Below are 24900 nucleotides of genomic sequence, written 5' to 3'. Positions count from 1 at the left end.
CCCATAGGAAAGCATTGCCTCAATGCTTGAGGTTTACTTGACACTGGATGTTCTTGTGCAGAGCGTGAGGACGTCCAGTTTTGTTTCACGGAGTCAAACTTTGTGATACTTCAGGAAGCGCTTCGTCTCTAGTGGCTAGAGCCAGCATTTGCCGACATTTCATTTAGTAAAGAGGCACACAAATTTGAGTTCTGATCTTTTCCCCATTTAGAAATGACTGTCTCTCGTCTCTCACACTGTGTGTAGTTCTGGAATACATCATCATCAGTCCTGTGGAGAGAGCTAAGCAGATCACAGACAAAAGGCAAATGCTTAAATCTCACACTTTCTCTAAATTCATGAGGACACAAAATAAATACAATTTCCTGATCTCTACTTCTGTTCCCTCACTACTGCTGGGGGTCACACATGTGCAATCTGTAGTAGGAAGTGTAAGAAAGGAAGCCCAATGCACCATTTAAATGAGTTGGGCCATGACTGCCTCTCATGCTGGTTTAGGACAGTTCTGCAAAGCAGGATACCTGGAGGTTTTAAAATGTTGCCACTTATTACACATGTGCACCAGTGAAGTTTTCATTTCGTACAAATGATTTCATACTAAATAAAAATTTAATTTGTCAATCCCGAATTTCGTCCACAAAACATTAGTTTTCTAACAAAATTCGTTAAAAAAATAATTAGTTTTTGTCCATTTGAACAAAAACAGCACTGCGCATGCGAATAAATAAATAAATTAAAAAGTACTAGTAACTGCCCAGTTTGTTTTTGTTTTTCTGTTTTTAGTTATGGTCACAGTTGCGGAAGTTCATCTTGGCAGTGGATGGAAAAAAGGAGTAGCTTGGAGTTAGAGCTTTGGTAGAGGGGGCTCCTGCCATGGGAGGTGAACAGGAACCAAACTGGTTTAAGTAATCCACCTGGAAGCCGATGCCCTTCAGCCGGCAATGGTTTATGTTTACAGTTTAATTAATAAAGCTGTGGCCATGACATTTTCCACTTAATCAATGGTTCGTGTTTCATTTGTGGGAGATGTTTTTTTTATATTTAGGCATGCCTTTGGAAATCATTCTGTCCCCTTTGCAAATTTAGTAAAGGTTATGAATCTTGTCTCCTATTAATGATGATACTTGTAAATCATTACAGATCAGGAACTAGATCTTGAATTCTTGACACATTCTAGAACTCTTTATCTACTGAGTTATTTCACTGACTGAGCAATGAATTAAAAATACATTTACGAATAAATAAATACCTCAAATGAAAACTTTCAGCCACGTGGGCCACGTATAACTGCACCTGTAATTTTTTGCTTGACCCAAGTCTCTCTACTACGGAGGAAGGAGCTTGCATGGTCAAGTGATGCCTACCACTTACCTTAGCTCAGGGGTAGGCAACCTTCGGCACTCCAGATGTTGTGGACGACATCTGCCATAATGATCTTACAGCCACAGAATTGGCAAAGCATCATGGAAGATGTAGTCCGCAAAATCTGGAGTGCTGAATGTTGCCCACCCCTGCCCTAGCTCATCTGTTGATCTGCACATGTGTATTCAGGCATTTTACCCGTTTTTTTTAATTTTTTTTTTGTCAATCTTGGACTGTTGATGAGCTTCGGGAACCAATTATCTAACATTTCCAAGTTGCAATGATGTAAGAAGACATTACACAACATGAAGCTTACATGTTTTATTCTGTGATATAGTTACATATATTTATGCATATTTAGCGGTGAGATTCATCATTGCTACATTTGCTTCAATTATCTAAAGCTTCATAATACATGGTTCATTAGACAGAACAGTATAACACTTAATCAGTAAAAAAAAAAAACAAAGAAAAAAAAATGCATTTTTATTTACTAAACTGGAAATTGTACAGAAATCAAAAAATAATTGCAAATTTTAGCGAAATATTTTGAGCCAGCTGTTTTGGCCTAACATTTGTATTCCCCTTGTTAATTCTTGAGAATTGTAGAAAAACAAAAACGCAAAAACAAAGTACATCAACAAAGATTACAATTGCAGCTGCAGAATTACTGTCTGCACATTTCTGTCTCCCATTGTTATTCACCAACGTATGAATTGGCAATTAAAAGTGAATTCAAAGCGAATTAAACATTTTAGGCGAAAACAGCGGAACCAAAACTACAACTACCAAAAAAATGTTAAAGTTTGACTATTTTAACCTTCAGTCTTCTTTAAAGGGACACTATAGTCACCTTAACAACTTTAGCTTAATGAAGCAGTTGTGGTGTATAGAACATGCCCCTGCAGCCTCTCTGCTGAATCCTCTGCCATTTAGGAGTTAAATCCCTTTTTTTATGAACCCTAGTCACACCTCCCTGCATGTGACTTGCACAGTCTTCCATAAACACTTCCTGTAAAGAGAGCCCTATTTAGGCTTTCTTTATTGCAAGTTCTGTTTAATTAAGATTTTCTTATCCCCTGCTACGTTAATAGCTTGCTAGACCCTGCAAGAGCCTCCTGTATGTGATTAAAGTTCAATTTAGAGATTGAGATACAATTATTTAAGTTAAATTACATCAGTTTGAAAGTGAAACCAGATTTTTTTTCATGCAGGCTCTGCCAATCATAGCCAGGGGAGGTGTGGCTAGGGCTGCATAAACAGAAACAAAGTGATTTAACTCCTAAATGACAGTGAATTGAGCAGTGAAATTGCAGGGGGATGATCTATACACTAAAACTGCTTTATTTAGCTAAAGTCATTTAGGTGACTATAGTGTTCGTTTAAAATGTATTCAGGGAATTGCAAACTTGACTCTGCAGTAACGGAGCTCGGAACGTAGCGGATTAGGATTTGCTCCAGTTACCATGAGATAGATTTCTCACTTCCTTATTCTATGTTCAAGAGGTGTCTTGCGAGTAAGAACACATATTTGTGCAGAACGGACAACCTAGTTTTATTTAGACCAGTGTAGTATAGCTGGAAAACATCTTTTCAATTTGGAATTTCTGGTACAAAATTTTTAGATTTGGTTATCGATCCCTCTTCCTCTTAAATGTTGTATAGCTTTTCTTAGTCAAATGGTAACCAGCACTCAGTGGGAATATAGTTAATCATAAAAATCCAATTTCTGAAATATAGGTATCGGTTTCAAAACAAGTCATGATGTCAAAAGGATCTTGCACCACCAAAGCTGGAAGCCACAAAACAGTTTGGAAAATAAAAGCACCCACTAGGTCAGAGTCAGGCAAACTTCGGCACTCCAGATGTTGTGGACTATATCTCCCCTGATGCCTTGCCAGCGATTTGGGTGTAAGAGCATTATGGGAGAGGAAGTCCAAAACATCTGGAGGGCAAGTTACACGAACTGCCTTGCCAGTCCCTCTCCCATCTATACATTTTTGTTTTCTGCCTCAAATTTGACTTGTAAAAAAAATTTATTAACCCACATTTTATTTCAGAAAAAGAAAAAGTAAGATTCTAGGTAGATTTTTTTGACAGCATTTGGATAACACATTTTTGCATTTAGATTATTTAAATCCAACAATAGAATATTAAAAAATACAATTTGAAAAACACACTTCTCTTGTCTATTAGATGTAGCAGCTCTGTTTAACCTGCAGGACGTGTTCAGGATAGAATGGAACACAAAATATGGGGGTTTAATAGGCAGGTATTGATAACGTTAATGTTGATAATTTCATTCTTCCAAACTCCAAATATTCGTGAATCATACATTGTCAAAAGGTTATTGTCAAAGTGCAATATAGTTAATACAAGTTTTTATCCTTAGCTCCACTTGCTGGTTTGGACAATATTTGTAAATATCAAAATATACTCTGCATTATACATTAGATACATCATCTCTTGCTTTTATCAAAATATATAATGAAAAATTCCCACGATAAACCAATAGTCATTGAGGCACAGACACCATTTATATATTCTTGCAATGTTCAGGAGGATGTGCATTATGCAATTCGGCTGGTAATGTCTAATTTAGAATTACTTTTAACTACATAAAAAACTATTTTCAGTTACTAAGAAGTCTGCTAAACAATGCTTGCGTTATGTTAAGTGCTTACAAAGCACCCAAGGTCTGCTGCAAACATTAGATTTGATACTTGCAAAGTACACAGACATGGACATTATTAAATATTATAAAGGACGTTTAAATAACTGCCAGTCAGATTTCTTCATTGCCCTTTTTTGGGGATGGAGGGGAGGGGTTAAAATGAAATACATAGTACAATTTAAAGATCCACATTGGCATTTATGAAGAATTAGATGTGAAAATCAAGAAGTCAAAATGCTAAGTGCACACATGAATGACTACAGATGTTTATATTTTTTGTCATTTTTTGTCATTGTAGCATTTTGGAATATAAACAAATAGAAAGGACCCAAAGTCCTATATATCATTTTTTTAAAAGTTCTTTCCCGGGTTGGGGCCTGCGCTGATGCTGACTTTTATCAAAGAAACCAAAGTCAAAATCAAACTAATGCCTTCTGACTGTATTGTTCTTTAATGTCATATTGAAAACATTTCAATTAAAAACTTTAATTTAAAAAAATAAAAGCAAATATTGTCTTCACAACACTGGACAGTGTTAGTGTTAATGACGGCACTTCCATCTTGACAACGGAATTGGTTGTATTTGTATTGGAATGTGTTCTATTCAGCAAATCGTAGGAATGCTTGATCATCTATTCAATTTTTTTTCTAAATCAGTCCCATCCGCAGCTGTAGGAATAGTAATGCTGAATCTTGGCACAGTTGTTGCTGTAATCTTCACTTTCTACCATGCTCAGCAAGTCCTGGATATTTTTAGGGCATATCTATAGGTGGGGTAATTTGGTGCCCCATGCCACCACTCATATCCTCTCCCATTTCTGTGCTGTGTATGGAATAAAACCTATCCCCTGGTCCTTCACTGTCCTGCACCCCAGCCGATATATGGTACCCGGTATGTCCTACATCATTGCATCTTCTAGGCATCAAAACACAAACAGCAAGATGACAGAAAATGTATAGATCACTCAGGATGGGTCAGATGCATAGGCGTTGCTTTGGGCGTATCTTTGCAGATGGAAGAGAGACACGAGGATAATAGAGTATTTTAATTTTTACATATAACAACTGCTTCTCCAGAGACATATTATAAAAAGAAAGATCTGTAACATAATTCTCTGCCAGGCTGCTAAGGGAGTGGGTGTGTTGTCCCCCCCCAGTGGTTGTTGGTAGGAGGTACTGGGGATCAGACCTTTAATGAGCACCCCTTTATTACTTAGGTGGTATGGTGGAACTGATTATCTGGTCATGCTTTAAATGAGTTTCGACAGCATGCTTTTCACGGGTAGAGAGGTCATAATATAAAAAGGTGGGGATCTATCATGACCAATCCTCACTGCTCTGTTAGGGTAGAGGTCAATAAGTTGTCCTTCGGGCTCAAGTCATGGGTGTTTCTGGAATCTGGTAATGCAGGTTCTGGATATAGTCACAATAATTAGATTGATACAACATTGAGCTGTATTGTTCCAAAAGATGTAATTCACAAAAATCAAAACGTTAATAGAGTTGTCCCTTTTTCGTCTGCAGAGCGCTTTGGTAAAATAAAGGTTGTCTTAAAAATGACACAGGTCCGTTGTGTTAGACTTCAAAATCTTTTTTACATTGTTGACCTTTGACCTGCTTCATCGAGTTTCAGATTTCGTTTCCTGGCAGCGTCGCTGTTCAGTTCCAGGTCAGGTTTGTGATCCGTGACGGTAGTGTTGTCCTCTGTGTCAGTAGGATTACCACCATTGGGGTGTGGGACTTTGACGTCATAGCTTGGAGGACGCTTCCATGCAGGTCGAGTGGTAATCCAAATCACCAAACCACCGAAAACCACAATAAGAAGGCCCAGGGTGTTTACAAAGATGGCTTCTGGAGGTAACTTACTGTACGGTGGCTCTTTCCTGAAAATAAATCAATAAAATTATATTTTAATGGTTTAGGGCAATAATAATTGTTATATTCTTCTTACAGAGAAACAAATTATATAATTATTATTCATTTGAAAACTAATTTAATTAGAAAATGAGATCAGTAAACAATTCTTCAATTGAAATATCATATACTCACTCCGGAGATTAAAGGTAATTTACTCACCTTTTCTCCCACACTACGCTGGTCTCGCCATGGCTGGCCCCACCTCCATTGCTGAGTTCAACAATTGCTCATGCACTGCAAAACGCCACACTGAGCTAATCAGCATCTTCTCATAAAGATGCGTCTCTATGGGAAACGTTCAGTGCCTCCATGCAGTGTGTAGACGCTGAATGCCGGTGTTGCACATTGTGCAGCACTGACTCAGAAAGCACCTCTAGTGGAAGCTGAATGCCACGAGAGGTGTTACTAGGTAGCAATGTAAGCACTGCCTTTTCTCCAAAAAAAAAAAGGCAGGTTTTGCAGTGCGAAGGCTGCATGGACAGGACATCAGAACCACAACATTACTAGAATTGCTCATGTAGTGGTACTGATGACTATAGTGTCCCCTTAACAATTATTTGCAAGTACGGTCTTGAATAAAAACAAATTAGGAATCCACACCACTGTAGTTACCTCTATCCTGTACTTAGCTGCCTTCATTTTGGCTTCTAGACAAATAATAATAATCATTGTTATAAATTCTGCTTGTTTCTCTTCCGATATTGCAGTGCGTTCCCTGTGCATTGTGTGGGACTGAAATAAAATGTAACACCATTTGCTAGTAACGGTTTTACCCAGTGCAGTAAAGGCTAAGCTTAGCACCCCAGATGTTCCGGAATTGTATTTGATAAGATTTTGGGGTTCCATTTTGGTGTTAGCCATCGCAGAGTCGTATCTTAGTACATGTGGCTTAATGAAAGATCATTTGATGTATTTTCATATTGCAGTAGCCTGCTCTATCCCACAAAAGATAATAGTCATATAATTGTACTTGTTTCTAGGATATTCATACTTACACCGCAAAGATTAGTTTCTCGGTGATTCCCATAAGACAGGTTGCAATAATAGACCCGTAGAGGAGAAGACCCATGTACACATGAATTGGCATCAGAGCGGCTCTGAGAGAATCCGACGCAATGGGCAGGAGGAAGACGAAAAGGCTTATAACCAGCTAAAAATGATAAATAAGGTGGTTAGAATATGTTATGTATGCACAGCGATATAGAAATTTATTACGGATAAATCATCCAAGAGATAACCAGAAGCTTCTAATTAGGTGTTTGAACGCTCGGGAGAACCGATAATAAAACCACAGACTTACTCCGTTCTAGTTCAGATATCATCTCATCTTTAATTGGGAGTCCATTGCATATATAAAATGGTATTAGTCTACTGCGCATGTGTACATGAAAACAAGCAACAATTACTGTGCGTGAAAACAAGGGACAATTCCTTACTTGAGAACGTCTTATCTAAGCTATGTTAGAATACCATGGTTAACAAAAAGCAACATTTCATGAAGAATGTGCTGCAGAAAACTGCTGACAGAAGCAGGAGTGAAGAATTTAACTTTTAACCCTCTCAAACGCGGAAGGACTTAACTAGGGCAAAGGTTTTAACCCTTTATTTACCTTTATCTATGACAACATTAACCACGATTTTCTTATAACCCGTTTTATACCCTGTACATCAGGGGTGCCTAAAAGGTAGATCTCCAGATATTTTAAAACTACACCTTCCATGTCGCCTTGTCATTCTAAAGGCATGCAGAGACATACAAAGCATCATGGGAGTTGTAGTTCTACAACATCTGGGGATCTACCTCTTGGTCCCCCTTGCTGTACATAGTCATCAAGGTCAGACCCAAGATAGACAAACAATCTAGAAGAAGTATTTGTCAGCTTCGGCAGCAATAAGTGACAATTTTTACATTCTATTCTATGTTCTATAACATTATTTTTTTTATTTTACGGTTTTATTTAGTGACAGGTGAACTGGGCCTTGATCTAACTCCGCTGGTGAAATTCTAAGCCAATTTACGTCACTGACACATTTATAATTTGGAGATACTGACCTGTAAAGAAAAAAGAATGACAACCGTCAAGCCAACCCAGCTGTGCAAGCTGTACATGTTTGGGATTTTGAAAGAATTGTGAAAATCAAACACAGCAACCAAAGCCACGATCACAAGAACAATGGCTACGAGATGAAGGCCGGCGTGTATATATTTCATTAACAGCTTGCTGCATTTCCAGGTCCATGGCAACCTGTACACTATAATAGCTGGAAAACGACACAAAAAAATAACAACTCATGTTACGCAACGGTATTTATATATATAAAAAAAAATCACAGTACAATACGGATGCAATACAAGACACAATAACAGTACAATTATATACACACAATGGGAGACATGACTCTATATAAGCCAGGCTAGCATTACTTAACCCCTTAACGATACAACTTCTGAATTAAAAGGGAATCATGATGGAAATTTTCCGTCATGTGTCCTTAACCCCTTAAGGACACATGACATGTGTGACATGTCATGATTTCATTTTATTCCAGAAGTTTGGTCCTTAAGGGTTAATACGTTTTGCACAGCATGAAAAAGCAAGCCTATCCAATTTCAACTGTTTGAATTGTGATAACTAACTATTAAGTTTTTTTTAATCCAAATTTGTTTGCATACTACTTAATGGGTTATTGGATCCATACATTAGAAATATATATTTATAATTTGGGATATTTTCATTGGAGTGTTCCTTTAAGAAAGAATGTGCTATTTTAAATTACACACCAAGTGTTTTATAGATATAAACTCTCTAAAAACATTAAGTGTGTACAGATTCAAATAGACCAGAGTTTCTGCCGTTTTTAACATAACTTTTAAGAACCGTTTACTTATATGCAAATAGGATCTATGTAAATCAATATACAGTTTGTCTATGGGTTTTATTTGATTGTGAACTGACCCATATGAAATTATGATGACAGACACTCTGTGAAGTAACAGGAGACTGGTTCATGCAGATTCATGCAATCATGTGATTTCAGAAAAAAAAATATTTTTTAATCATAACCACAAAAAAAGTCATCTAGCAATATGTACAATCCTTCCACAAGGGGGCATTAAGTGTGGAATTAAACACACTCCGTGTTATATACGTTTTGGAAGTTGATGTTAATAATTTGTTTATTTTTTTTTTTTCGTTATATATTTTTTTTTTTTTTGTAAATATGTTTTTATTTATTTTCATATATGAACAATAAACATCGAGACTCGCAGGTCTCTCTTTTTAACCTTTAGTGTTAATTTTACACTTATTAATTTCGAAACTCGCAGGTTTCTTACCTTCTGCGTACAACATACTTTTGAGACGCGTAGGTCTCCCGTTTTTTGTAGGTTTCATTTTAAGTAAGTTTTTCTTTTTATATGAACTTCAGTAAGTCTGAGAATTCCATTGACCGCATTATGTTGTGTTGGGAAATGTGGCTGACCATAACTACATAATATATACAGTGGGCTGTATAGGGGTATCTTGTTGTTCAGCATGTATTGGACTCGCAGGTCCTTGATTAAGTGCTTCGCTTTTTGGCTCGCAGGCCTCAAGTACCATATACGTTTCAAGGAGTAGTTCCTGCGTGTTGTGTGTTGTTTGTGGGTTAGGTAGCTACCTCTTATTGTGTCAGTGTCAACCCTGTGGGTATCTGGTGGTTGGGGAGGGTGGGAGCTCAAGCTGCTCTCTGCATCCGGGATCGGATCGTTCTCCCCCTCTGGTGTTGTTGGGCATGTTGCCTGTCGCCCTTTTGTGAATCCCCTGCCCGATATGTCGTGTTCATGGTACGGTCATGCTTTCCTCATTCTCATTTAGACCCGTCTCCCTCCTGTACCTTTGGTCCTTCAAGTGGTCGGGGGTACTCAGTCCCCAGTCTCTCCCTGTCGGTCGATTTGTCCTGTGCGGTGGGGTAGGGGTGTCCAGTCCAATGTCGTGGCGGGTTGGGGAAGGGGGGTAGGGGTGATGTAGGGCGTCCTTATTGGTCAGTTGTCTATAGACAACTATAGAGGCCTAGTGATCGGTGTCAGGTTGAAAGTCTTGTCGGAGCTTACGTTGGAAGTCTTCCCGTCCTGTCTCTAGGATCCATCGTGCCCATATGTCAGTGTAGATTGTTGGGTTTGTCGTGGTCGTCAGGGTCAGCTCTTCTATAGCTCTGAGTCCCTCCATTTGGTTAAACCAGGTTAGTAGTGAGGGGGTTTTCTTCTGCTTCCATAATTGGGGAAGGACCTGTTTTGCTATATTTAATATCCTAATGGTCATAGATTTTTTGTACCGCGTTCTGGGTATTGCGGTATGGTGGAGTAACATTGCCGCCGGTTCCAGGGGGGGGGGTGCATCGGAGAACATCTCCAGAACTCTGTGGATCCCCTCCCAGTATGGTCTGATTAATTCACAGTCCCACCAGATGTGTCTTGCTGTACCTACGTCTTTTTCGCACCTCCAGCAGAGGTCGGGGTGAGTCGGGTCGATGGCATGGAGGGTGTGTGGCGTCCTGTACCAGTTAGTCAATATCTTATAGGCCGTCTCCTGCGTCTTGCTATGTACTGAGCAGTGGTGGGTGAGGTAGCATATGTTGTCCCACTCCGTGTCTGAGAATGTGGTGGTCAGCGCCGTCTCCCATCTGCCCATGAATTGGGGCGTCTCCTGCGGTGTCTCTGCTTGGAGCATGGAGTATAGTAGGGATATGCCGTGTGGGGTTGGGGTTGGTTGCATGCAAAACTTTTCAAAGGTGGTAGGGCTCCTGGTGAGCGCTGACCCCTGGGGCAGAGTGAGGACAAAGTTCTTGAGTTGGGTATGTTTGAATTGGTGCATGAATGAGGGGATAGTGTCTCCTATCATGTCCTGTAGCGGTTTGCATTTCCCGTCTCGTATTATGTGGTGTAGGCGCGGCGTGGGGTTCGGGAGGATGTGCCGAAATGCTCGTGGGTCTAGGCCAGGTGGGCAGGCCTCGTTATGGGTTAGCGGGGTTAGGGGAGATGGGTACGGCGCTAGTCCCCGTTGCTTCGCGGTCCGCCGCCACACCTCCAGGGTGTGTCTCGTGTATATTGACATTTTCTGGCTATCGGTGCTCTCCTTCCTCCAGGGTATCCCGGATATCGGCTTACCTGCCTCCGCCTCCTCCGCTGTCTTCCATAGTTTAGAGACTCCCTCTTTCGACCATTCCATTACCCTTAGTAAGTGTGTGGTGACATAATAAAGGTGAAAGTCCGGCAGGGCCAGCCCTCCCTTGTTTTTGGGTTGCATCAGGGTAGTGAGTTTGAGTCTGGGCCTCCCCCCGTTCCATATATATCTAGTCATCGCGGAGTTAAGTGTGGTGAAAAACGTTTTAGGTATAGTTATTGGGATAGCCTGTAGGAGATATAGGAGTCGCGGGAGGAAGTTCATTTTAATGACCTGGATACGTCCCAACCACGATATGTGGGGGTACGACCAGTCTCTCATGTCAGTTTGGAACGTTTTAAGCATGTCTGCGAAGTTCTCCCTAAACAAGTCACTGCTCTTCCTTGTTAGCCAGATGCCTAGGTATCTTATCTTACTGTCCGCCCAGTGAAATGGGAAGCTTTGGCGTAACGATTCGGCTCGTTTGGTCGGTATGCTTATATTGAGGATGAAGGATTTGGAATTGTTAATTTTCAAGTTGGAGACTTCTCCGAATACTTGAAGTTCTTTTATGATATTAGGGAGTGTGATTTCCGGGTTGGAGACTATGAACAAGAGGTCATCTGCGAACGCTGCTACTTTATGATGGGTTTTGTCTATTTCACGCCCGGTTATGTCCCTGTTTTGCCTGACGTGGGTTAGGAAAGGTTCCAGGGCCAGTATGAATAGCAGCGGTGATAGGGGGCAGCCCTGCCGGGTGCCGTTACATATGGGGAATGGAGCTGTGAGTGCTCCGTTGACTAGGACCTGGGCTGTTGGCTCCGAATAAAGTGCCTCTACCCATCTCCGTATATGTGGTCCAATCCCCAGGTGTGTTAAGGTTTCAAATAGGAACGTCCATCGGACCCTGTCGAACGCCTTCTCCGCGTCTGTAGACAGCAGGAGAAGGCCCCTCTCTTGTCCTCTTTTTCCATGCATGAGGGTCAGTGTTCGAATTGTGTTGTCCCTCGCCTCCCTACCCCCCACAAATCCCACCTGGTCCGGGTGGACCAGTGAGGGGATGTGTTGTGTGAGCCGCGTTGCTAGGATTTTGGCCATGAGTTTGATATTGCAATTTATGAGCGAGATGGGCCTGTAGTTCCCGCAATATTCCCCATCCTTACCCTCTTTAGGGATAACAGTGATATGAGCCGTTAAGGCTTGTTTGGGTATTCGGTGCCCTTCTCTAATTGCGTTGAACGCCTCTACCATTGGGGGATATAGATGTTCTGCGTAGGTTTTGTAGTATGCTGTCGGGAATCCGTCCGGGCCCGGACTTTTGCCCTGTTTCGTGTGTTTGACAGCGAGCGCTAGCTCCGCTATCGAGATAGGTTCGTCTATTAATGCCGCCGTCTCCCTATCTAGGGTTGGCATTGGGAATTTGGCGAGGTAAGTCCGTATAGAGTCTTGCAGTCGCAATTTCGCTGTTCGGTCTGCGGTTGCGGTATGCTGTATAGGTCTGAGTAATATGTTCGTATCGTCTTCATTATATCTGTCGGGAGTCGGTGCAGTGTCCCGTGTTTGTCCCTAATTTTGTCAATGTACGTTTGTTGTCTCCGCTTGTTCAGCATCCTGGCTAGTAATTTGCCACTCTTATTCCCGTGAAGGGCAAAAAAGGCCTTATGTCTGGTTGCGTCCCTGTAATGCTTGGAGTGTATTAGCGTGGTAAGGTCCCGTCTCAGTTGTAGTAGTTGGGTTTGTCGTGTGTTTGTTTGTGTATGCTTGTTTAACTCCTCCAGTTTGTGTATGTCGGCCAGAATCTCCGATAGGCGGGCTTCGGATTGTCTCTTCAAGATCGCCCCCTGTTGGATGCAATGGCCTCGTAACACGCTCTTGTGTGCCTCCCATCTGATCATTGGCGATGTCTGGTCAGAGGTGTTAAATTCAAAGTATTCTTTGATCGCCTCTCCTATGGAGGCTTTGGTGTCTATGTTAGCGAGTAGATATTCATTGAGGCGCCATTTGGTGATGGTGGGGCGAAAGAGGTTAGATTTTAGTGTCAGTGTGACCGGGGCATGATCCGACCACGTCGCCTCGCCTATGTTCACGTCGGTTACCAAGGGTAGGTTATGGTGTGTTACATAGAGGTGGTCAATTCGGGAGTAGGAGTTGTGGGGGTAGGAGTGGAATGTGTAGTCCCTAACGTCCGGATGGTGGACTCTCCAGCTGTCTATGAGTCGGTGTTTGCGGAGTAGGGATTTTATGTTTTGAAGTTGGTATGAGGGGGCCTGTGAGGTGCCCGAGGAGCAGTCCCATGTGGGGTCAAGTGCTATGTTAAAGTCCCCACCCAGAATGAGTATCCCTTCTGTGAAGTCCTGGAGTTTGCGTAACGTGTGGTTGAGAAAGCGGTAGTGGTGTTTGTTCGGGGCATATACATTCGCAAATGTGTACGATTGGTTCGCTATTTTCCCTTTGAGGAATATGTACCTGCCCTCTCTGTCCACCCTGCATCCCCCCTCCTGGAACGGCACCGTTTTGTGGAGGAGAATGGCTGTCCCCCTGGACTTACCACCATGATAGTCGCTGTAGTATCCGTGAGGGTAGTGATGATTGGTCATTTTGGGCCTAGCTCCCTCCCTGAAGTGCGTCTCTTGGATCATTATTATGGAGGCCTTGCGTCGGTGGAAGTCTCTCAGTGCACCTGATCGTTTTTCTGGTTTATTCAGTCCTTTGGCGTTAATCGTTAGAATAGTTAGGGGTTTGGGTGTTAGCGCCATGTCGTCTGGGTATTGTAACTGGGGTTACCTTACTCGTCTCTGTCCGGTGTCGGTCTCTTCTGGGGGTGGGCAGGTTATACCGATCGGGGGGTAGTGTCTGTCGTCTGTCTCGGGGGTCAGGAGTAAACAGGTCGTGAGAAGAAGGTCTGGATATTGCAAAGTGGGGGGTTGTGGTAACCTACCCCAATGTCCGTCGCTAGTCTGCGTCGGTGGAGGCGCAGGCGTCGGGGAGTGGTGTCTCACGCTACCACCTGTGGTTTGCGTGGTTCGCTCACCTGTTTGGTGACGCCTCTGCCTGTGGGTGCGTCGGAAGGACGTCCAGATGTACCTGTCAGTATGGGATGGTTCTGGTCCAATACCGTCAGGGATTCCTATCGTCCTCGGGGTGTGTCGGGCTATGTCCCGTTTCGTCCCTACTCGGCTCTGTGGAATGGTGCATGATTTGGTGTATTGTGTTTCCTCGCCTTGGTGTTCAGTGGCCCGAAGGCCGACATGGGTGTGTGTAAATCGGGTTATGGGTGTGTCTCTGTTTGGTAGCAGATCATAACATAGCATAAGCATCAACATGTAATAACATTCTATCAACGTATGACAGCAAAACTATTATTAAACAATAAAACAAGTGACCGTTCCCGCCCTCCCCCATCCCGGGTGTCTCATTCCCCCTACCACACGCTTACTTCCCATGAAGTGACTCAGGCCTCGTGTGTCTCCGACTCCCTCCTCTCCGCTCCCTCGTGGGAGCTGGATCCCCCCCGGGTGGGCCCCTCCGGCGCTGCCCCCCCGCCTGCTCCCCTTGGTTCGTCACAGGTCGGGTAGCCTCGGCGGCCGGGCCCAGCCAGGCGGTCATCCCCCCACCCTTCCTATGTGCTCGTCATGTGCATTTGTCACGAGGCTCGGCTAGTGTGCAAGTTCCCCCTATGTGTGTCCTGTTCCCCATCGTAGACTCTCCTTAAGTGAACCTTATAACCATATTACAGTAGTACATGAGACTCCCATCTTCCCTGTTGGAAATCTTTGTTAATCTTAGCCTGGTCTACGGGTCCGGAAAGAGGAAGGGGGGGGGAACCCTAGCACCACTATCAGCCCCCTTGGTACCTTTTTCCCACGTCCCCTCCCCTCCTCCCCCCCACCCTCCCCCCCTCTGTGAGGTGAGCATAATGTCCAGGCAAGTGTCTAGTGGGACCGCCGACTTGGCGGAATACTTGCGGTTTGCTGGGTGCTCAGTGTCTTTGTAATTAGTCCATAGGGTCTTGCGTGCGGTGTCTGTGCGGGAGGTGTTGTAGGCCATAGGTGAGAGTCCGTGATGCGCCTGGAGGGCGTTCTGTGCGTTGGGCCTTAGGCGTTAGCTCCCGATGGGCGAGTGGCCTGTTGTCGGGTCCTCCTCGTTCTGGCGGCTTGCACTGGTTGTTGCTGCGGATCCGTCTGGAAGGCGTAGAATGTCATCGGGTCCGGCCATGACATTGGGATTGGTGGTAGTTGTAGTTCCTTTTGTAGGTCGGCAAGATCCTCTCCGTTTTTCACGTTGAAAGGTCCATTAGCTGTGGTGACCTGTAGGCCTGTTGGAAAGTTCCAGCGGTATCTGAACTTGTTGGCTTGTAGTGACCTAGTGAGCGGGCGTAGTGCCCTGCGGTACGCCAGCGTTGCCGGAGACAGGTCCGGGTATATTTGGATTTCCACCCCGTTAAGTAGGATTTGTTTAGTGTCTCTCGCCTTACGGAGTATGTCTTCTTTCGTTTGAAAGTGGGCGAGACAGCATATTACATCTCTGGGCGGGGAGTCTGGCGGGCCACGCGGTCGAAGGGCCCTGTGCGCCCTAACAAATTCAATGTGCGTGGTTTTCGGCCTGTTTAAGAGGTCGTTGAACAGTTCTGTAAGAGTGTCTCTTATGGAAGCGACCTGGTCCTTTTCTTCAGCTAGGCCCCTTATTCTTAGGTTGTGTCTACGTCCCCTATTATCTAGGTCTTCAAGGTGTAGTGCCATTTGCCTGAGTTGTGTCTCTTGGCGCCTTATTACACCTGTATTTGCAGCCTGCGCCATTGTCATGTGGTCGCAGTCCGCCTCCAGTTGTGCTAACTTAGTCTGCATACCTTGCATGTCTTCTCTGAGAGCGTGCAGTTCACCCGTGATACTTTGCTGTAGTGCAGCATTCGCCTCCTTTAAGTCTGCCTTTGTGGGCAGATTATTGAGCAGGGCCACCCAGTCTGGCTGTGGGGTGCATGTAGGGTCCCGTGTGCGTTCTTCCGGCTGCCTCTCCAGCGGGGATGCTGGCGTGGAGAGGTCGGAGGCCTCTGTGTCCCTCGAGGCCTGTGCGGCGTGTTCCGCCGGCGCCGTGAGAAATTGGCGCATACCCGCCGGTTGGGATCCCCGCGGGGTGTTAGTTGCTTGGGCGGCCTGTGTGGCCCGATGTGTTTTCCCCATGTTGCCGGGTGTAGGTGCCGGTTCGGCGAGTTTTTGCGGAGAGCCTAGCGGGAGCTCGCGGGTTACGCTGCCATCTTGTCCGGCGTCCAAGCCACGCCCCTTCTTTCGTTATATTTTTTGTCACAGGACCAAAATATGTTTTCTTGGCTAATTTCCCATTAACGGTATTCAGTTCCAGTAAAGTTCTTCGTATTTAAGATGTACCTTGTATTACTTCTTATCTGATTGCTAACTTCCTAAGCAGTTTCCAGTTATATACGGTAAACAAGAAATATTCCATTTGGCATACCTCCCAAGTGTCTCTGTTTAGGAGCATCAGTCCTGAGAATTACATCTCCCTGTCCTATCTCTCTACTATTGTCTGTTGGATGTGTATGAGTGCATCATAGTGCTCCATAGCAATAACATTATCAACGACGTGTACCCAAACACCTGGATTTTTTAATCTGATTTAGCAAACAATATCATTTGTTCTTGTTTTAAATGCCTTATAACAGATATGGCTACAAGTAGGCAATTTGAAATATGGGGATGTATGCCTTCGTTTTGTCTCATTCAGTGGCAAGGCTTCTTCTAACCAAGTAACGTCACCCCCATTTATACGCATGCAGTGTTTGTCCATTGTATAGCACTGTGCATATGGTGGCCCTTTAATAACAACAGTAGAGTTTATCAATCTTTTAAAAAGTATCTATCACGGTCACCTTATCTTCTATTTGTGGTTTTGGTACAATTTCATGTGCAAGACAAAATAATATTTAGTTTCTACAACTTTTGAAAGCAAAATTGTGCAATTCGGTTTTCATTTCAGCATAGTCCACTTAGGGAATAAAAATTAAAACTGCACTTAAAGGACAGTCCTGGCTAATCTGAAACAATTGATGAGCTTATTCTTATAATTTATGGCACTGATAGCTAAACGTGGCATCACCAACATACAGGGGTGTTGTGGGGGGGTGGGGGTTCTGAAAATGGTGTACAAATTAAACCCAGCCCTTTTTCAGTACCTGGTGTATAAGAAATAGCAACTAAACGGAAATGGATCAGCGCTCTAAAACACAAAATGTAGAATATATGTAAATGAGGCAGCACACCTAAAAAGGAAGGGCTCCCTCTAAGCCCCACACGGAAGTAAAAACTAAACAAAAAAGGAGATAAGGTTGCGCCAAAACAAATTAGAAAAAGTATAGTTTCAAATATATATAAAAAAATCCAATATAAAAACTAATAAGAAGTCCAATAAACGTTCCAATTAAACTTGCCAGAAATATGTCCGGGCATTCATCTGTATGTAAAAACAAAAGGAAAAACTAATAGTGCAATATATCCCAGAGATAGATAATACCAGTAGAAAAAGTCTAATGTAGTCCTACTCACGGTTTTAATCCCCACTTAGGGATACGAGATGATATGTTGTTAGCTATCAGCCCCTTTACAGCCCCTGTCCCCTTCCTTCTACAGACCCTGCCCACCCCTTCTATAGCCCCTGTGCCCCCTCTTCAGCCCCTGTTCCCATTTCTATAGCCCCTGTGCCCCCTTTTACAGCCCCTGCCCATTCTTTCTATAGCCCCTGTGCCCCCTCTTCAGCCCCTGTTCCCATTTCTATAGCCCCTGTGCCCCCTTTTACAGCCCCTGCCCATTCCTTCTATAGCCCCTGTGCCCCCTCTTCAGCCCCTGTTCCCATTTCTATAGCCCCCTGTGCCCCCTTTTACAGCCCCTGCCCATTCCTTCTTTAGCCCCTGTGCTCCCTTTACAGCCCCTGCCAACCCCTTCTATAGCCCCTGTGCCCCTGCCCACAGGCCCGGACTGGCCATCGGGCACACCGGGCAAATGCCCGGTGGGCCGCGATGGCCGTGGGGCCGAGGCCGGCAGGGGAGATCACAGGATCTCCCCTGCCAGCCCGTGCAGTGCCCATGCTACCCGAGCGCCGGCCCCGCTGTGTGCTTCCATGGGCCGGTGGGGAGATCAAAGATCTCCCTCACCGCCCCAGAGACACTGTTAAAGGTGGCCGCCCGGGGCTGAGGAGTGAGGGAAGCAGGAGAGAGGACCGGCGGAGCTCTAGCCAGCAGCTCCGCCACGTCCTCTCGCGAGGTCTGAGCGTTGCCGCGGTTACCGCGGCAACGCTCAGATCTCGCGAGAGTGAACTCTAGCCTGCAGGTTAGAGTTCACTCTCACCACTGGACCACCAGGGAAGGAAGCATGGCTGCTTCAATGGCACCATGGAACCCCCCCCCCCCCCCCTCCTCCCAGGCTAAAGGTAAGAAGGGAAGGGAGGGGAGGGAGGGATATAACTTTTTTTTTAATTATTAACAAAATAAATATTTAAATTTAAATAAAAAATCACACTAACAGCCCCCTCACACACACAGCACCCTCAGACACACGCACAGCACCCCCAGACACACACAGCACCTTCAGAGACACACAGCACCCATACACACACATCACCCCCAGACACACACAGCACCCAGACACACACAGCACACCCAGACACACACAGCACACCCAGACACACACAGCACCCAGACACACACAGCACCTTCAGAAACACACAGCACCCATACAGACACATCACCCCCAGACACACACAGCACCCAGACACACACATCACCCCCAGACACACACAGCACCCAGACACACACATCACCCCCAGACACACACAGCACCCAGACACACACAGTACTCAGACAAACAGCACCCAGACACACACAGCACTCAGACACACAGCACTCAGACACACAGCACCCAGACACACACAGCACCCAGACACACACAGCACCCCCAGACACACACAGCACCCCCAGACACACACAGCACCCCCAGACACACAGTACCCAGGCACACACAGCACCCTCAGAGACACACAGTACCCAGACACACACAGCACCTAGACACACACATCAAACAGACACACACAGCACCCCCAGACACACACAGCACCCCCAGGCACACAACACCCAGGTACACACAGCACCCAGGCACACAGAGCACCTAGACACACACAGCACCCCCAGACACACAGCACCCAGACACACACAGCACCCCCAGACACACAGCACCCTCAGACACACACAGCACCCCCAGACACACACAGCACCCAGACACACACAGCACCCCGACACACACAGCACCCCGACACACACAGCACCCCGACACACACAGCACCCCGACACACACAGCACCCCCAGACACACACACACACACACACACACACGCATATATATATATATATATATATATATATATTATATATAAAATAACCCTCAGTGAGTTAACAAACAAAGAAAATTAGAAACCTAGAATGTGACGGCAGATAAAGACACCCTCACACACAGCACCCCTCTTACATACACACACACTGCGCCCCTCACACATACAATACGTCCAAATATCTATATATATACACATATACACACACACACTACAGCACACCTCACACTGCACCAATACACACATTACGCTCCAGATACACGCTAGATCCCTTACCCTATATGCACTCTTAATCCTCTATACACACACACACACACAATCTCCTATACACACTCTGGGACCTTTACACACTCGATCTCCTACACACACACTGCACCACCTACACACACACTACATTCCTTGTCAGCAAACACATACAACATTCTCTAAACACACCCTCTCTACAACCCCTGCACACACTACGTCACCTATACACACACACACTACAGCCCGTATGCACACACTCGCTACATCCCCTATAACACTATGCCCCCTATACACACACTCTCTACAGCCCCTAGCCACACATATTACACCACAAACACAAATGAAATTTACCTATTTACACAATACCACACCACACTCTACACACACGCAATCCCACAAGCAGGCTCCAAACACATGCACCATACAATTTCCTGACCCTTTTGTCCTCCACTTGTGGAGACACCAGAGACAATTTAAAAGCAAACACAGCGCAAGCATGTTATTAAATTTGCTTGCACTGCGCAGAACAAATACAGGGCCTTTTTCTAATGCCAGAGCTCTTCAGCGGGGCTCTGCACATTGAACCAACTTGCTCACTTTGAGAGGGGGCATGCTTGTCATTAGTGATGACAAAACACACCCTCTCTGGCCCCGCCCCCTTCTTAGGGGGCCGCTCTGATTGAAAAATGCCCGGGCCTAATTTTGTTCCCAGTCCGGCCCTGCCTGCCCACCCCTTCTATATCCCTTGTGGCCCCTCTAAAGCCCATATCCCCCACTCTACAGCCCATGCCCCCACTGTACAGTTCCTGTCTCCCCTTTTACACCCCTACCAACCCTTCTGGAACCCCAGTTCCCTTCTCTACAGCACCGTCCCCCTTTCTACAGCCCCTGCCATGCCCCCTCTCAGCCCCTGCCCCACTTTACAGCCCATGCCCCCACTCTACAGTTCCTGCCTCCCCTTTTACGCCCCAACTAACCATTATGTAGCCCCTGTTACGCTCTCTATAGCCCCTAACCCCCTTTACAGCTCCTACCCCCCTTTACAGCCCCTGTGCCTTCCCTTCTACAGCCCCTGCCCACCCCTTCTACAGTCCCTGTGCCCCCACCACAGCCACCATGTTCCCCTCTACAGCCCCGTGCCCCCCTTCTACAGCCCCTGAGTCCCCCCTACAGCTCCTGTGTCCCCCACCTCTACAGCTCCTGTGTCCCCCACCTCTACAGCCCCTTGGTCCCCCACCTATACAGCCCCTAGGTCCCCCACCTCTACAGCCCTTGTATCCCCCACCTCTACAGCTCCTGTGTCTCTCACCTCTACAGCTCCTGTGTCCCCCACCTCTACATCCCCTATGTCCCCCACCTCTACAGCCCCTGGGTCCCACCCCTCTACAGCCCCTGGGTCCCCCCCTCCACAGACCTTGTACCCCTTTGTACATCCCCTATCCCCCACCCACCCCCTCCTAGAGCCCCTGTGCCCCCCATCTACAGCCCAATTCCTCCAGGAATAAGGTGGTCTCAGCCTCTGTGAAACTTAGCCGAAACTAAGTTTCCACTGGGGAAACTTACTTTGCTGCAACAGAGAGATCTTCAGCTGCACCAACAACCGCACAACGCACCCAAGATAGCCGCTGTGCCACAGCTTTCACGACTCCAGGAGAGCTATTCACAGCCGATCTCACACAACAGCTCTGTCAGCTGTGTCCATGCCCTCGACTACTGCTTTGAAACGCCAAGCTGGGAACCCACGTGGAGGTACTCCCAAGATACCGCCCTAATACACGGCGAGTTCTCCGAACCTCTGAGCGCACCTAGGCCAATGACCCTGCCAAGGGAAGGCGGAGGGTCATTGGATATGCGGGACAGGTTCCCCAGCTGGCCAGGGCTTTGGAGGGTGAGGAATTATGGTGGAACGAACTACCAGCAATCTGCCTACATGAAACCTGGCTACCCTCACGGTAAAACACTGGGGCTAGTGACATCGCCAAGCAGATGGACTATCAAATGTGGCATGCCTGTGGCGTTGGATGACACCTCTTTACTTACCTACAACTCGTGTTGATTACCTGGTGGAATTAACCCTTATAGCAAATACGTCCCTCTACCTTACGAGTTGCCCACTTACGTTAAGTTACCTATCATGTTTTTTCATATTCAGAAAACTGTGCATTATACCTATAGTTCCGCCTGTTTAAAATAATTTTTTCAAAGTGCAATTCTCTCGTATGCCTTGACACTGTACCTAAACGTATGTTTACAATATGCTTGTCAATGTCGTTGTGGCATAAGAAGCCTGTATTTTACTATTTGCACAATGAAAATAAAGAATTTAAAAAAATAAAAAAACATTTTTTTTAAATAAATAAACAATATATATCTATATATATATATATTCATGGAAAACTCTGAATTCAATCACAGATTTGGTGTCACAGTGTGATATATTGCACACATTAGGCTCCAGTGTACGACTTTGGGCACTTTATAAAGCTGTTTCTATGAGGGGTGAAAGTCACTGTATGTGAGATGAGCCATCAAATTTACTTGTGGCTTGAAACCCCCTGGTGCTGGAACCACCTAGACAAGGCACCTGCTAACATATCTTAACTACGTTTTACATAAGGCTCAACCACCATAAAGTTTGGTTCAGCATCTCCAACTCCACAAGCGTGTAGATATTTTTTACCTCCAACTCCCACCCCCACCCCATCCACCAATTTTTAAAATCAAAATAATATTTGTCAATAGTCATCTCAGACCAACTTGCAATTTAGTAAACAGACCCATTTGCAGGCCTGAGATAAATGCATCTATTCGAGCCGTTTCCAAATATTCCAAATACCTCCTGTGTTTGCACATCCTGTCAGAAGAGGGTTTATTGGATCCTGTGGTAGAGGCCCTATTGAGTAATTTAGCAATGTTGTAACAACTCTCTAAAAATATAACAAAGCTTAACTTTACTTTCAAACCCATATCCTGTTTCACTTGTTCGGGTTTTATATAAAAACATTTTTTTTTTTAAAAAAAGCCTATTTTTCCAGCAATGTTGGCTTTAAATGTATTACATTGTAGATTCCCAGCAATTTATAGTATAGTGAATAAACTCCTACAGATTGAGACTGTTTAAAAAATAAAGTGACTGCTATAGGTAATTAGTGTAGCCAAGCCCTTTTGTGGTGATTGACTTCATAGGTAGTTTTAGTCATTAGACAAAAAGAAAGTCTGGTAGAGATGAACCCCCAGGCACTCAAAGTGTTAAGAGTACAGGCTCAGCAGACACATTGCATTAGAGCAGGCATGGGCAACCTTAGGCACTCCAGATATTTTGGACAACACCTCCCATGATGCTTTACTAGCATTATGAGTGTAAGAGCATTATGGGGGATGTAGTCCACAACATCTGGAGTGCCGAAAGTTGCCTATCCATGCATTAGAGGTTTGTCCGAATTTGACCAACCTTATCACGAGAATAAAAAAAAAAAAAAAAAAGTTTAAAAAAATAACATTTACTGAAAATCATTGTTCAGAATAATTATTATATACAGTTGTAGGTTAAATCAAAAAATATAAACGGACTGGGTCCCACAATGTGTTTTTGTTCCCCAATGAGCAGTGCGATGTGTATTGCATTACAGGTAAAAACAAAACAAAATTATGTTCCCGGATGTTTTAACAAAAACTGCAACTTCCATCCTGATTTGCCAACCTAACATCCAGCATCTGGGGAATATTGCTTTTGGGTGCTCCTGTATTACATGTTAATTGAAATTTAAGTCCAATGTATGATGTATCCGAAATTAAAGCACCTTAAATTTGAGATTCCGAGTGAATTCACTTAGATTTCGTCCTTCAGTAAATATTCCTGTATTCTATCCAGAGAGCAGTTACTCGTTTAACCCATGCAATATCTCTTAACATGCAGACCTACCAATTCCTTCAATAAACACGAATCCTGTAATTACTAAGACAGGGTGCCAGTTAAACTCAGCAGCCCCTCCATTCCAGGCGAGGCCTTCTCTCCAGTGCAAAACCCAGACCAGGACAAAAATAACTCCCAAAAAACCAAACAACAGCGAGGACACAAGAAAAAACAAAAAACTTCTGTATCCCTCCATCTTCAGCAGCAGAAATAACTGTTTGTTGTGGAGAGAGGCTTCAGAACATGAACTAACAGAGCTACACCCCCTCTACCCTAACGAAGAAACTAAAGGAGGAGGGAACACTGAATCCTCCCCTAAAACTTTGTGGCTAGGTCCCTGACTGTGAGTGTTATGCAATTTTTGGCTGACTTGGCTGGGTATCACCCCACCCCTTCGCTTCTTTACTCAAGTTTCTGGAAGGTTTTATAATCATTATAAAATAAAAACAGAAGTGTAACATTTTAAAGAATCAGATTTGTTTTTTACATTTTTTTTTAAAGATTCAGATTTATTTTTTTCGACAGAACCTACGTATTACTGTATATAATTCTTTATTTAATAATTTTTATAACCTCCTCTCTGTGTGAATGAATTTATAATTCTGACTGGTTCAAACTAAAATATTTTTTAGCTGGACTTGCAAAACAAATTGGTCAACTGAAGCCCGATAACCCCCTGTTTTGCCTGTAATGTTGACAATGACTTATACCGGTGAGGTTGAACATGTGGCAGATGAGCCATCAGTACTCAGAGGCTGAAAAAAGAAGGAGAGCTCATACAGAAAGGGTGTATGAGGGTGAGGGGTCTGTGGGAATTGATGTAGAGTGGAGGGTGTTATTTGAACAGGGGATATGGATGTGGATCTGAGAAACAGAGGGGAAACAAATGGACAAAGGAACTTTAAATGGGCACTATAGCAAACATAACCACAGTAACTCACAGTTATACCTATACATCGAGGATTATATATATGTATATATGTATAATCTTCATATCTATATAACAAAACACATTTTCTCTAAATACTGTTCATCCTTCTATTTTTCACTTTCACTCATTACTAAAATATCCCTATCCTTCTGCTCACCTGTCCCTGGTGACACCATTTTCATTGCTCCCACTTTAATTCCCTCCACTCTCTATTCATCCCATGCACTCTACGTATACCTTTCCAGCCTATCTCCTCCAACGCCTCCCAAATCCTCTTTATACATACCCTCCAACAAAACTTTCAAATCCTACTCCCACCTTCACTTCCG

The 24900-nt window shown here is 44.4% G+C and overlaps 1 protein-coding gene across 1 annotated transcript; it reads right to left on the bottom strand.

Annotated features, from left to right (window-relative positions):
• Positions 1–4496: 4496 nt before the first annotated feature.
• LOC134571461 (plasma membrane ascorbate-dependent reductase CYBRD1-like) lies at positions 4497–23919 on the bottom strand. The gene is made up of 4 exons (XM_063429718.1): positions 23650–23919; positions 8007–8215; positions 6949–7103; positions 4497–5919 (listed from the first exon to the last, which is right to left on the bottom strand). The coding sequence occupies exons 1-4, from the start codon at positions 23834–23836 to the stop codon at positions 5631–5633; spliced, it is 840 nt and encodes a 279-aa protein (XP_063285788.1). The 5' UTR covers positions 23837–23919; the 3' UTR covers positions 4497–5630.
• Between the last annotated feature and the right edge of the window lie 981 nt (positions 23920–24900).

Source organism: Pelobates fuscus, chromosome 8 (assembly GCF_036172605.1).
Source record: "Pelobates fuscus isolate aPelFus1 chromosome 8, aPelFus1.pri, whole genome shotgun sequence".
NCBI lineage: Eukaryota > Metazoa > Chordata > Amphibia > Anura > Pelobatidae > Pelobates > Pelobates fuscus.
The sequence above is the reverse complement of the archived record's forward strand: the minus strand, read 5'-3'. Positions and strand labels throughout refer to the sequence as shown.